Here is a 12,577-nt window from a genome sequence, read left to right as displayed (position 1 = left end):
AACCACTGAGCCACCCAGGCACCCTGAATTCCCATTTTTAAAAAGGTTTTTCCTGTTCTAGAAGGTTCAGAGAAGCTGGAAATAGTAAGAAGAAAAGAATCCCTTGAAATCCCCCACACGCACCCAAGACTCGGGGCACCGGCTGGTTGATGAGCGCCGCGTGGACGGCGACAGATCCTGTTTGCTTCTTTCCACAAAGCATCTGAGCATAAACACGTCCCGGTTATTACCGCGCGTCTGTCCCCTCGGTGAGTGGCCGGGCCTGCTCGGGGCCATGACCGGTTTCCTTCCATTCTGCATGGCGCTCTGGGGGACCGGCCTCTGCATTATGCCTCTCCCCAAACTTCCGGCCCTTTCCTCAGGGCCCGTTCCCAAGAGGGCAATTAGTGGGTCAAAAGGTAAGAGTGTTTGTGAGGAGTCCTTGGCACAGACTGCAAGTTTCCACTTTTTAAAAACTTTTTTTTTTGTTGTTTTCTTCCTAACATTGTTATAATAGCAAACACTCACGCAGTGCTTACTCCATGCTAGGAACTTTCACCGGCAGAGTCACTCAATCCTTGTCCTGAGGCACAACGAGGTATTGCCATATCCATTTTGCAGATGGGGACTCTGAGGCACAGAGAGGCTGAGTAACCCTCACAAGGCCACACAGCTAGTATGTTGAGTCTTGGCTTTGAAACCAGGATGGCTGGCTCCCACATCCAAGCTCTCAACGAGTCTACACAGCAGTGAAATGATGTGTCCTCCCCAACAGCCGGGTGCCCAGGTGTGGCGTCCTGACCAACAGATGGTGGCTCTCCCATTGTGTGTGTAGTAGAGCCACAGGCAGATCCAGATTTTGTGGGGTCTGAAGTTTTCACAATCTGGGGGACTCACTTCAGGGAAAATAACGTTGCAGATTCAAAAGGAAGTGCAGGGCCATAGAACCAGCTTAAGTAGCCTTGACACGGGACCTCCGTCCCCCTTCCCTCAAAATCATGCATTTTCAAACAGGAAAGCTGAGAGTTTTCTATGTGCCCTGCCGCCTAGATTCTCGCCCTCACATGTCACTGCAGTGATTTTATGAGAGACCCGGGCCTCTGTCCACTTAACCCGCCCTATTGTTCTATGCATCTCAGAGGAAGTTACAGACACCAGCCCAGCCCCTCCACTTGCAAATCCAAGTTCAGCATTTTCTTCCTCTTCTGATGCAAAATTCAGATGTGAAAGGTAATTTACAGTGCAGAGAACCGCCCAGATGTGCCTTTGCCACAGACCCATGTTCAGCACGTATGGGAACATTTCCCCAGGCGATGAACCCCCGCGAGCCTCCGGAGGGGCACCTGCTTCAATAGCTGTAACCAGCCACTCCCAGGTGCCCACGTATTTGATCCATGTGCTGATGGCCAGCTCCCGGCATTAAGAGTGTCCTCCCCTCTGGCAGGTTCCTTCAGACTTACTCCCCCCAGGATGGATTTCTGGGTCAGATGCTGAGGCTTAAGGCTCTTTTTGCAGAGTGGCTCTCCGTTTTCACCTCAACTGACCCTCCCCTGGGCCCTCCTCACACATCCACACAAAGAGCTATTTTCTCCTCTCTACAGCATTCCTTTTTTACTTTTATGGTGGGGGGTAGGGCGGCAACAGCAGAACAGTTCCTTAAAGCCCCTTAAAGTCCCAATGTTTTCCAGGATGTGGGAGGAAGTGGGGAGGGGGGTCCTGACATTAATCTCTCCTTTCATCCACTTTTTTTTTTGTAAACTGCTTGCTCTATTTTTATAAACACCATGTCCGGAGAAACCTTTCCAAAGGGCACAATAAAAAAGAGGACTAACAGAACACTACGAACACTGCCTTCTTCTAACAAATAATACCTTACACCCAGTAAAAAGGTCACAGTCTAGGAGAAATGTTTGTTAACGTGCAGGACAGACTTCAAGATCCGTAACAAATAAAGAGCTGCTAGAAGTAAATAAGAAAATAACAGTCTAGGAGGAAAATGGTCAGAAGGTTTGAACCAGCAAAGAAGTGCCAGTGATTATCTGAACACACATACTCAACCTCATTCGCAATCAGTGGAGTAAAATGAAAACTGTAAGATCATACAATAGGAAAGCAATGAGCAAAGGTGGGACCCTGTGTTGCTGGAAGGTAAAAATCATCACATCCTCCTGGAGGACAATTTGGCTGACTCTATCACATGACCTTTTACATATATTTTCTCTTATAGTCCAGAGATTCACTTCCAGGTTCTTGTCCTACAGACACATGTGAAACAGCCCATGTACAATATTCTTTCCAGTTTCAAGAGATGGAGCAATAGGAGTCTAGTCAAGTGACGTTACAGCACAAACACTGAAATTCTACGCAGCTGTAAAAAAAATACAATAAAGTGCCCTGTACATAGAAAGCTCTCTAAGACGCACTAAAAAGCAACCTATAGAACTACATACAGTACAATTGCATCCAAGACACAGAAAAATTAAAGCAACTCTATTTTCCTTTCACGCATACCTGTGCATGATTGAATAGGATCACATATGGAACACACTGGAATCATTCACGCTGAACATCAGTGACAGCTACTTTGCAGAGAAGAGAGTGGGTTTGAATGGAAACAAAGGTTCAGGGCAAGACTTCTGGTGTTTTGGTATCTTTAGGTGCCGTATCAACAATGTATGGTGAGAATATAGTCCTTTATTAGAAAAAAAGGTCAAAAAAGTCCTCTTTCAATAGTTATGGGGAGAAGAGAGTAGTTCCTTCTCATGTGCCTCAGGTCCCTAACCTTTAGAATAGAGAGGACTGCCCTCCCCATAACTGGGTTGTTGGACGTGAATCCACCTGCTTCAAAGTACAGCAGGCGCTCACCAAAGTCAGCACTACCAATGTGACAGGCCTGTTCTCAAGACCTGCACCTCAGCCACCCCGGCAGAGAGCTGGGGGCTGTTTCCTGTCGGATCCCCAGGTGTGAGCTCCACGCTCCACTCCCCCACCAGCCTGCAAGCCCTGTCACTTTGCCTGCCTTCCCTAAGGAGCTCGATATACTAGGAAGGGACACCCAGGGAGGGAAGCCGCCCCCAGGAGGGAGACAAGTCACACACGACGCCCAACATGTCGATCAGTGGTGTTTTATTGTAGGGTGGGGGCTCCAGCATTCAGTGATGGCTATAACCTGTGGACAGAGGAGACGAGATTGATGGTGTGTGAGGGGAGGAAGGGCCCCTTGGCCTCACCCACCTGACATCCCCAACTCTGGTCTGGGTCCTTCTATTTCCCTTTGGGGACCCCTTCCGCCCGGCCCTGACTCAGTTCCAGTGCACATAGTGGGCTGCCTGTCGGGCCAGGGGAGGATCACTCAGCCACTGGTCAGTTCCCAGGTTCAGGATGGGCCCTGGGACCCAGGGGACACCACCATAAAGGACAAGAGCTCATTCTTTTTAAGCAGCTCAGCAGTGTTTCCAGTGTTTCTGCTGCCGTAGCCAAGAAACCAGTCGGCCTGGCAGGGGAGGGAGTGCGACTCACTGGATCTCGCGGAACGCCCGCTTTTCCACCAGCTTCACTTTGTACTTGCGCTTGAACCTGTAGGAGGAAAGGGGTTGAGCCCAGCAAGCCCAGGAGCAGGAAGTTTCCCAATGCCCTCACTCCCCACAGCAGCCCCAAGGTCCTCACTTGGCTCTCTCCCGAGGCTCAATCATGTTCCTCTTCTGGAAGCTCTTGAAACGGTCACGGAGAATGTTGCCTTCGGGCTGCGGGACAGAGAGGGAGGCTCAGCAGTGGTGGCCCACGGGCGAGGGCCAGCAGTGATCCCTCAGTAGAGAGGGTTTGACCTCTCTACGGGGCTCAGCCTGGCCCTGTGCTACTGGGGCACCGTGTATGGACCCACTGGCCGCCTGAGCTAGGTTTGCAGAGTTAACAGAACCGAGGCGGCTGACGAAGTAGACTGTGCCATGCAGGGGGAGCAGCAGGGGCACAGCCCGGGTATCAGAGGAATAGGGTGCAGGGCTGGGCCGCTCATGAAGCAGAGTTGGCTGCAGCCCCGAGGCAGGCCAAGCCAGAGGGCCCTTGGCGTCGGTGAGAAGCCAGAGGCCACTGAAGCCATGGCAGGTTCTGGGCCGGGGACGGACAAGGCCCATCATGAGCTTCTGGGAGGCCTCTCTGGCACCAAAGTGGGGGGACTGGGGCCAGGACACCAGTGGCTGCTTCGGGGCCTGGCTGGGAGGCAAGACATTCCCAGGGCCATGGGTTCAAACCACCACCCCAGCAAGCCCCTCACCCCGACGACCCCGTGCCCTCAGCCCCCAGGCATCAGCCCAACTGGCACAACCCGGGGGCAGCCATGATGTCGCCCACAGCCCGGGGGGCACGGGGAGCAAGGATGGGTATCATCACTGGGCACAGGGTCTCCCCTACAGTGTGTCACCCCAGATGGCCAAGTACCTTCAGAGTCCTGAGCGAGTCAGCCAGCTCCGAGCTGAGCTGCACGTCCACGTCAGGGGCCTGATACCTAGAGAACATGGGCGTGGGGTGTTCAGAGGGTCAGCCTTGCTCAGGGCGGAGTCCAGGCAGGGAACCAGGACCACTACCCCCCTGCCCCCCACCCCCCGCTGGGCCTCACTTGAGCCGCCCCAGCCTGCGGGGTCTGTCTGCCTCCGCCAGCCGCTGCACTCGCCGCTGCTCTCGCCGCCGTGCCAGCTCCGCCAGCCGCCGTGCCACCTGGGCCTTGATCCCACGTAGCCGGAAGAGCTCCTGGTGCCGGAGCCGGGCAGCCCGCTCCTGGGCCTGCTGTACCCGCTGCAGCAGGGATGGGTGGAGTCAGGGCCCGAAAGAGCAAGGCCCGGGCCACCTCCCCTGACTGCTTCACAGCCATTGTCTTCAGAAACCACCGTTTTTGTACACTGGTGGTCTGCAAATCCCACCCCAATATAAGTACCAGGGCAGCAGAACTTGATCTAGAACATTCCCCGCTGCATCCTGAGGCCAGGTGCTGTTGGAGAAGCAGGAAAAGCGGGCTGGAAACTCAGTGCTCACCATCTTCTGGGTGGCCTTCTCCCGCCGCCTCTGCTGCTCTGTCTTCTTCTCCACGGCGGCCAGGCGCACAGGTGTGGGCGACGTCTCGGCTCCTTCAGTCTGCTTTCCTCCAGCCTCCGGCCCTGCGTCCTGGCCCTCACCTGGCTCTTCCTCCCCGTCCGACTCCTCCAGCAGCCCCTGGCACATCTCTTGGAACGCAGACTCCTGGGGGGAGGGCGGGGGGTGTGAGCGAGGAGACAGTGTCAGGGGCCAGGCGGGGCCAGGCAGGAGCGGCAGCCAGTGGGGGAGAGGCAGGTGTGGGCTCACCTGGGTGGCAGGCTGCTCTGAGGTGGGCAGGGCTAGCTGCCGCTCCAGCTTCTCGGCCTCCTTCTGCCGCTGCAGTTCCACCTCGTGGGCCGCCAGTAGCAGGGTCTGGGAGGGGAAAGGGTTGGGGGTGATGACCCAGGCCACCCACCCCAGGGCCTCTCCTGGGACTTAACAGACGGAGCTGGTCCCACACAGTACCCCAGGCCCCCTCCTCTTCCCCAGTCTCCCCAGTGTCTCCATGCAGCCAGGAGGCGCTTTCTATTCCTGAACCTCCTGCCTGCCCTGCCAGTTCTCTTGAAGGACGGCCCGGTCCCTCATCTCTGCAGAGTACAGTTTCATTTATGCAAAACCCAGAACGGGCACAGGGGGTGACAGCCAGCGGATGCAGTTTCTTTCTGGGGTGATGAAAACATCCTAACCCACGGGCGAGGGCCACACAAGCCTGCAAATATGCTAAAAGCCATTAAGTTGTGCGTGTGAGTGGGCAAATCCTAAGATGTGGGAACTCTCTCTGTGATACGCTACGTGAAGAACAAAAGACACAGACTGATATTCCCACATTCTCCCCCAGCACCTGTGTCAGTCCACAAGGGAACGCACTGCAGTCTGTGGCCTCCTCTGCTTGTTGCCAACCTCACCCTACTCAAGTTCGGCATCATGGGTGCTGACATCGTTTATCAGGAGCGGAAACTCCTGGGTAAGAGACTCTCCTATCATGAACGAGGCTGAACAGCACTCACCCACGTGTCCCGTGTCTCCTCAATGATCTGATCTGAGATCCTGTGCTCCCCGAGGGCAAGGGGGGTGTCCCCTCTGTTCCTGACCTCTGTGCTTAACAGAGATCATCACTGATATAAACAGCGACTCTCAGAGCCAGGTGGCCCATGCTGACCTAGCCTAGGCCTTAGGCACACCTCAGCTGGCCACCCTGCTAACAGTTCGTTGAGGCCTTCTGCACCCAAGTCCCATGGACTTCCACGAAAGGCAGCATGGTCTCATACACCTCCAGGCCTTTGTACACGCTGTTCCTTGCACGTGCCTGAAACGCCTGTTCCCCTCTCCCCACAGCAAACTCTTCCTTTGGTCTCAGCTCTGATGTCCCCTTCCTGCAGGAAGCCCTCCCTGACCCCCAAGGCCAGGTTTGGCAGCTCCTCTGGGTTCCTTCCTCCCAGCCCTCTGGACCAGGAGCCCCAGGAGGGCAGGCAGGGGGCTGTCTCAGTCACTGCTGCCACCCCAGCAGGGGTGGACACAGAGGAGGTGCCTGGTGAGAGGCCAAGTACCTGGTGGTCCTCAAAGGATGGGTTATAGGAGGCTCCGGCAGGCGTCACCTCCACGGCAGGGACCTGGGAGGGCTTGATGTGCAGATGTGGTGGCCGCTGGGGGAGGACAAGGCAGGATGAAGCCTGGCAGCCCCACGACCCAAGACCTCACAAGGTCTGGAGCTGGGATTCCAGGCTCAGAAGACAGCAGAGGCCTCAGCAGGGCCCACAGCCTTCACATTGGGAGGTGTCTGCGGGTCTGGCATCTGGAACAGTGGACACCTGCCACTCACCTGCCATGTTACCCACGGGAGCCACATCCCCAGGACAAGAGAGCTCCCTGCAGGGAGGGACTCTGCCTGCCTTTCCTGAGAAGGCCCTGTAACCCCATGGTGGGCAACACTTGCAAAAACACGGGGCACTGGGCACCCTGATCTTAGTCACCAGTGCATCATCCTGGTGTGACACCCTGCAGCAGATTGGCAGAGGCTGTGAGGCGCTGTCCATCACTCAGAGCAGAGAGTGTGGCCCTAGGTCCAGCTTATGACAAACACAGAGACCCAGGTCCACAGGGACTGAATCTGAGTCCAATCAGGACTCAGGGCCCTCAACAAGCCCGCGGTAGGGGGTGCGGAGGGGGTGGTTGCCCATCTGGCCTTCACCCCAGCAGAAGCCTGAGGGTAACCCTGGAAGCCCCCTGCCCCCACCCCCAACTGCCCAAGGGTGCTGTCTTGGGTTCCAGGGCTGCCCCTTCCCTCCTAGATGAAACCAAAGTAAAACCCCAAACCCTGAGTTGTGCTCCCTCCCACCAGGCCGGCCTCCTCCCCAGCCTGCCCCACACCCCCGCCCTTGCTCTCTTGTCCTCTGCCTGGAGACCCTTCTGTCTTCCCTCCCATCTGGGCACTGCTAGGCCGCCCGCCCGCCCAGGTAAACCCTGCCGCCACTCTGTGCTCTCCTCTGGAGGCACCGCTCCAGGGCTGGCTCCTGCATATGTGGTCTCGGCCACAGGCTGAGACCGAGGCTTCAAGGCCCCAGCACAGCTCCCACCACCCAACCCTCCTCCGACCAGCACCCAGGACACCCTGCTGCCACAGTCTCACCTTCACCCCTTTCTTCTTGGTCTGCTCCAGGAAAAAGGCATCCTGGCCAGCCAACGGCTGCTCCAGAGGGTCTGTGGAGGCAGTGAGGGGTGACTGCTGGGAACTTTCCAGTGTGGACTGAAGGGCTCCCTCCCACCGCCAACCCCCATAGAGACAGCACCAAAGCACGGACAAAGGAAGGACTAGGACAAGGGAAGGACTACGCAGACCCCAAGGTTTTGAATGCCAGACAAACCAGAAAGCACAAGGGAACCAAAGCTGAGGGGTGGGGGTGGCCCTCAGGTAAATGCACCAGCAAAAGGGAAGCCCCTTCAAGATGCCGAACTCTGCTGAGGATCATCAAATCAACACCTGCAGAGCACCTCCCTTTGAAACCGTGCTCTTGTGCAGTGCACAACCTGCACAACTGTGCATGGCAGCCTTATCCCCACCACAAGTAACAGCAAAGGCACTTACTGTCTTTGGCCCAAAGATCGTAAAAAGGCCGCTCGACAGTGTCTTGGGGCCCAGGCTTGGCTTTGGTCTTGGGAGGGTTGAGGAGCCGGGCCTGTGCCCTGCGCACATCCCGGGGCAGCTCGCCCTGCTTGGCCAGCTTCTCCCATAGCTGTTCCTTCCGTTTGAGCTTCCTGGCGTTGGGGATCTGGTGGGCAAGGACACTGGATGGAGGAGAGGCACACAGATGGAGTAGGTGAGGCAGAGGCCTGAGAAGGGGCCTGGCTCCTCCTAGTCGGGCTCTGCACCCCTACTACTCAGCAGCTCCTCTCCCAAGCACTCCCTACAAGGTGAACCTCCCCGGGGCTCCTCTCGCCCTCCTACCTGGCTTCAGAGCCCATGCCCCAGGTCTGTCTCCTGCCCGGGCCTCCCCGCTGACCCGAGAGCCAACAACACAGTGGCCTCATCGGCCCTCACCCTGCAGGTCTCCCAGGCACCTCATATGTCACTTCAAGATCAACCTCAGGTTCACCCCCACAGCCGCTCCTCCCATACTCCAATCTCAGAAGGCCACCTCATTACCCCTCCAACCTCCCCTCCTTCAGAGCTGCCACTGAACCTGCCTGACAGGCCTCCTGATGGCCCCTGCCCATCCCTCTTCCCCCTCCCCAGGACTCCTGGCTGGGCCAAGGCCCCACACTAGCCTGCCTCAGCCACAACACCCTGGCCCCCTCATTTCCTCCAATCCACTCTCCAGAGCCCCATTCTGAGCCCATCCCTCTCCTCCAAGTGACCCTCACCTGTCGCACACCCTCCCCAGCAACACCCGCAGGGCCAGAAGTGAGTGACGGCAGCTACACAGAAGGGCTGGGGCATGGTGGGACACTCACTCTTTGGGGGCAGGGACCTTGGATGTGTTCTCTAGGATGAGGTCAACACGAAGGGGCTTCTTGAGAAGAAGTGACCTTTTCTGGCTTCTGGTCTTCTTCTTGTTCAGCTCTAGGGTGGAGAGAAAGGAGAGCAATCAAGGACTGGGGCCTCCTTGCTTCCCAAGACTAGCTCCCCAGCTGCTGCATTTCAGCTCCATGGCAGCCATCAGACGTGCATCAGGGTGCAGATGTGGAGGCCCCAGGCTGGCAGGAGGCAGCCCAGTGCAGGGAACAGAGGGAGGCTCAGGCCCACAGCCCTGCCCTCTAAGGGCTGCCAAACAAGGCAGGAAAACCACGGATGCTAATGAAGAAGAAGGCGACCAAGTAACAGTGAGGCCCAGGGAACTAGACTCCTGACCCAAAATGGCTGATTCTCAGCACAACGGCTTTCTGTTTTTCTCCACCTGACTGTGCAAAGCAAACTCCAGGACGAAACACGCCAGGACAGAACATCCATCCTTCCGTTTCCTAGGATACATCATAGAAGAGACTTCACTCCTCTGTGCTTCCAAAAAGAGCCTGAACGCCTACCTCCTGGGGTTGTCTGGAAAGGCATACATACATACATACAACAGCATAAAGCACGGTGATCACCTAGGAAAGCTCACAATCACTATTATCTTTCTTTTCCTTCCTTCCCATGTCCCCAGGACCTGAAACTGAGAGCCACGAGTCATTCAGTCACAATGCCGCTGGAGCTGCTGGAGCTGCTGTAGCACCGGAATGGAGCCCACCAGCCACAGCCAGGCTAGCAGGCCACGAACAGTGCCTCATCTCTCATTTGCAAACTGACAGCAGAACCTAAAACGTCTCTCCCGTTTCCAAAGAGACTTCACACTGGCCAAAACAGGCCTTCCGACTACCCTACCTGTTCATCAGGGCATGTCCGACCCTCTGCTTGCTGTTCACATGCCAGATGAGCTCACTCCCCTGAAGGGTGACCTCTTTCATCATCCCTCCCACCTGCTCACTTAGAGTCTCCTGCACTTCAAAGCAGGTCCTTGTCCCTCTTTTTCCGATCAAACAGGTCCTCTCACGTTCCTTAGAATGGGCCCCTGGGTGGAACCCACACATGCTCCCTAAGGGCATCCTGCTGTGAAGCAGCTTGCAGTGTACTCATCAAAGCAGCTCCTTGGGGGCTGGCTTTCTATTCCCTCCCTAAAGCCACTGCCTGTTCTTGATCTGTTTTCCTACTCACCTACGGAAAGCCTATTATTGACTCAAGCCTTCTCTAACTCCCCTCTCCTGGGCTTGTTCTAGCAGGTCCTCCTGACCTGCCTTTTGGCAGACAAAAGTAAGCAGATTAAGACCGCTTCTTACCGACTTATGAAAGCAGATCCTCTTATTCTTTCTCAAGCCCATCTTACTACAACAGGTCTCCTGGTATCCCTTACCGCAGGTCCCTGACTTGCTTTTCTTCAGGTTCACGAGAGACCTGCTAACCTATGTCTAATCTACTCCCAGGCAGATCCCTACCGGCCTGCCAGATGGAGGCTTGAGCGTTGCCACGGTGAAGACCGAGAGCTCCGAGACCTCAAAAAGGAAATCTGACTCCTAGTCTTGCATTCCAGGGCCTCCTGCACCAGTAAAGACCCTTCCCCTCTCCAGCAGACGCCTGCGATCCAAGCCATGCGGTTAACAGAGACTCTCTCAGAGGTTGCGCTGGGCTGGATAAGGACCAAGCGGGCACCACAGAAATTTCTTCCTCACCTTTTCTCTTGGAGCCGGTGTCCACGAAGAAGAGTTTCTCATCCGGGGCCTCTGACACCAAGCCACTGGGAGAGGGGAATGCAGAATGTCAGCCAAAGATGCCGGGGAGGGAGGTTTAACGTCCCAGGAGCCCGCTTTCCTCTAATGCTGTGCTGATCCAAGCATCTTCTTCCCGCCCTGGATCCCTCCAGGCTAAGAACCTCCTTCCAGATCGCAGAGCTCAACACTTAAATCATATTTAAAAATGCTAATCCTCGGCAGTACGCTAACGTGGGTGCACAAGGCGTACTGACGCTAGTTATTAGTCATTTACCTGAACTCTAATTTAACACGGGGTGCCGAGTACCCGGTAGCCCAACCTCCTCCCCACCGCCACGAGAGTCCAGCGGTGCCCGAAACACACGCGTGCAGCCCCCCGGAAGTCGGCCTCGCACCCGGTCCCTCAGAACGTGGCCCGGCTCCCGGAAGTCCCGCCCCACGCACCCGCTCGTGCGCTCCTGCAGCCGCACGTCCTCCAGGAACTGATCGACTTCCAGCCCCAGCGGCTCCTGAGCGAGTCGCCGCCAGCCTCGCTTTTTGTTTCTTGGGCCTCGTCGCCGCCGCCTCAGCGCCGGGTCCACCGAAGTGGGCCGGAAACCCAAAAAGCCGGTGTCGGTCTCGCTTTTCGAGCAGCGCCCGCCGCCGCCGCCGCTACCTTCCGGCGCCATCTTGGCAAAGGAAGCAATCCCCAGCCGGCTCCCCGAAAGCCAGTTTGGGGCCTGCGCGCGCAGGTCTCCCGTCCCCTCCCGAGAGCTACTTCCGGTTGCCGCCATCTTGGTAAAGGAGCCGGAGCGCCCAGGGGGCGGGGCAAAGTGTAAATGTCTCCTCCCTCTTAGGCAAATTTCTGTGGACCGAGGGTCGGAGGTTCGGGGCTGTACCCTTAGGTGAGCGCCTTTTTAGCCGCTCAGGAATATTTCTTAAATTTACGTTTATCTCTAACTTTTAACTTACTTTTTTTTGAAGATTTTATTTATTTATTCATGAGACACACAGAGGCAGAGACATGGGCAGGGGGAGAAGCAGGCTCCATGCAGGGAGCCGGATATGGGGCTTGATCTTAGGACCCCAGGATCTCGACCTGAGCCACGGCAGATGCTCAACCAGTGAACCACCCAGACGCCCCTTAATCCAGTTTTCTTGAAAAAGAGAATCAGAACCATCAGTGGCAGATTCAGCATAGGACACCGTCTAGTCCCAGAACGTTTGGCTTTCCAGTGTTCCGATCCTAAAATCTTGGAAATCCAAGAGCTTCCCGAACGTGGAGTTGGGAGCACAGAACCACATTCGCGAGGAGTGTTAGAAGCCTACACGGTTGGCAGTGCGGGCGCGGAATCCTTAATCCTGGGCAGGCTGCTTGGCTGTGCACTTTGCTCATCTGTGCAGTGGGGGCGATCACGGGACATCGGCCTTATAAATCACTCGGGAGACGAACACGAGATAATAAACACGCAACGCGTAAGAGTGTGCCTGGTTATCTGAACGGGAGCTGGTGTCGCTGGCTTGCCCCCTGAGGCTTCAGGGTGGACTCAGCCTTTGCCGTTTACAAATAAGAAAGGAAGCTCGGAGGCCGTTGGGCCCCGGCAGCCATTCACAGGGACCCCGGGCTTCCTTCAGGCCGTTGCGGCCCGGAAAGGGCAGCAGGCACAGAGAGGCGGGGCGGCAGGCCGGGGCTGCACCGCGGACCCCAGCGGGCTCCCGGCGCAGGGTGCTGGGAAGGCCAGGGGCCCCGGAGCCCTGGGCGCGCAGCCCGCGCGGGTCCCGAGTGCCCGCCAGGGGGCGCTGGGAGCCCGGCAGTGGG

At 56.7% G+C, this 12,577-nt stretch overlaps 1 protein-coding gene and 2 non-coding genes across 4 annotated transcripts; all 3 read right to left on the bottom strand.

Annotated features, from left to right (window-relative positions):
- Positions 1–3,088: 3,088 nt before the first annotated feature.
- Positions 3,089–12,539, bottom strand: NOP53 (NOP53 ribosome biogenesis factor). 2 transcript variants are annotated; one of them, XM_026013852.2, is made up of 13 exons: positions 11,224–12,539; positions 10,741–10,805; positions 8,992–9,100; positions 8,126–8,325; positions 7,670–7,740; positions 6,591–6,686; positions 5,311–5,415; positions 5,005–5,208; positions 4,592–4,767; positions 4,414–4,480; positions 3,646–3,722; positions 3,499–3,555; positions 3,089–3,148 (listed from the first exon to the last, which is right to left on the bottom strand). In XM_026013852.2, the coding sequence occupies exons 1-13, from the start codon at positions 11,550–11,552 to the stop codon at positions 3,142–3,144; spliced, it is 1,563 nt and encodes a 520-aa protein (XP_025869637.1). In that variant the 5' UTR covers positions 11,553–12,539; the 3' UTR covers positions 3,089–3,141. The 2 variants fall into 2 exon arrangements, with proteins under 2 accessions (XP_025869637.1, XP_025869638.1); XM_026013853.1 differs by lacking the exon at positions 3,089–3,148 and having other exon boundaries at positions 3,495–3,555; positions 11,224–11,724.
- Positions 4,263–4,371, bottom strand: LOC112931580 (small nucleolar RNA SNORD23). The gene has a single exon (XR_003237330.1). It is a non-coding gene; the product is annotated as a small nucleolar RNA SNORD23 (small nucleolar RNA).
- On the bottom strand, positions 9,669–9,801 carry LOC112931579 (small nucleolar RNA SNORA54). The gene has a single exon (XR_003237329.1). It is a non-coding gene; the product is annotated as a small nucleolar RNA SNORA54 (small nucleolar RNA).
- Positions 12,540–12,577: the final 38 nt, after the last annotated feature.

Source organism: Vulpes vulpes, chromosome 1 (assembly GCF_048418805.1).
Source record: "Vulpes vulpes isolate BD-2025 chromosome 1, VulVul3, whole genome shotgun sequence".
Classification (NCBI taxonomy): domain Eukaryota; kingdom Metazoa; phylum Chordata; class Mammalia; order Carnivora; family Canidae; genus Vulpes; species Vulpes vulpes.
The sequence above is the reverse complement of the archived record's forward strand: the minus strand, read 5'-3'. Positions and strand labels throughout refer to the sequence as shown.

Coding starts and splice junctions, on each gene's coding strand:
- NOP53 (XM_026013852.2), bottom strand. CDS start 11,552: ATGGCGGCAACCGGAAGTAGCTCTCGGGAGGGGACGGGAGACCTGCGC. Junction 9,101..10,740: donor CACCGGCTCCAAGAGAAAAG/GTGAGGAAGAAA, acceptor TCTCCACCCTAG/AGCTGAACAAGAAGAAGACC. Junction 6,687..7,669: donor CCAAGAAGAAAGGGGTGAAG/GTGAGACTGTGG, acceptor GTCCTCCCCCAG/CGGCCACCACATCTGCACAT.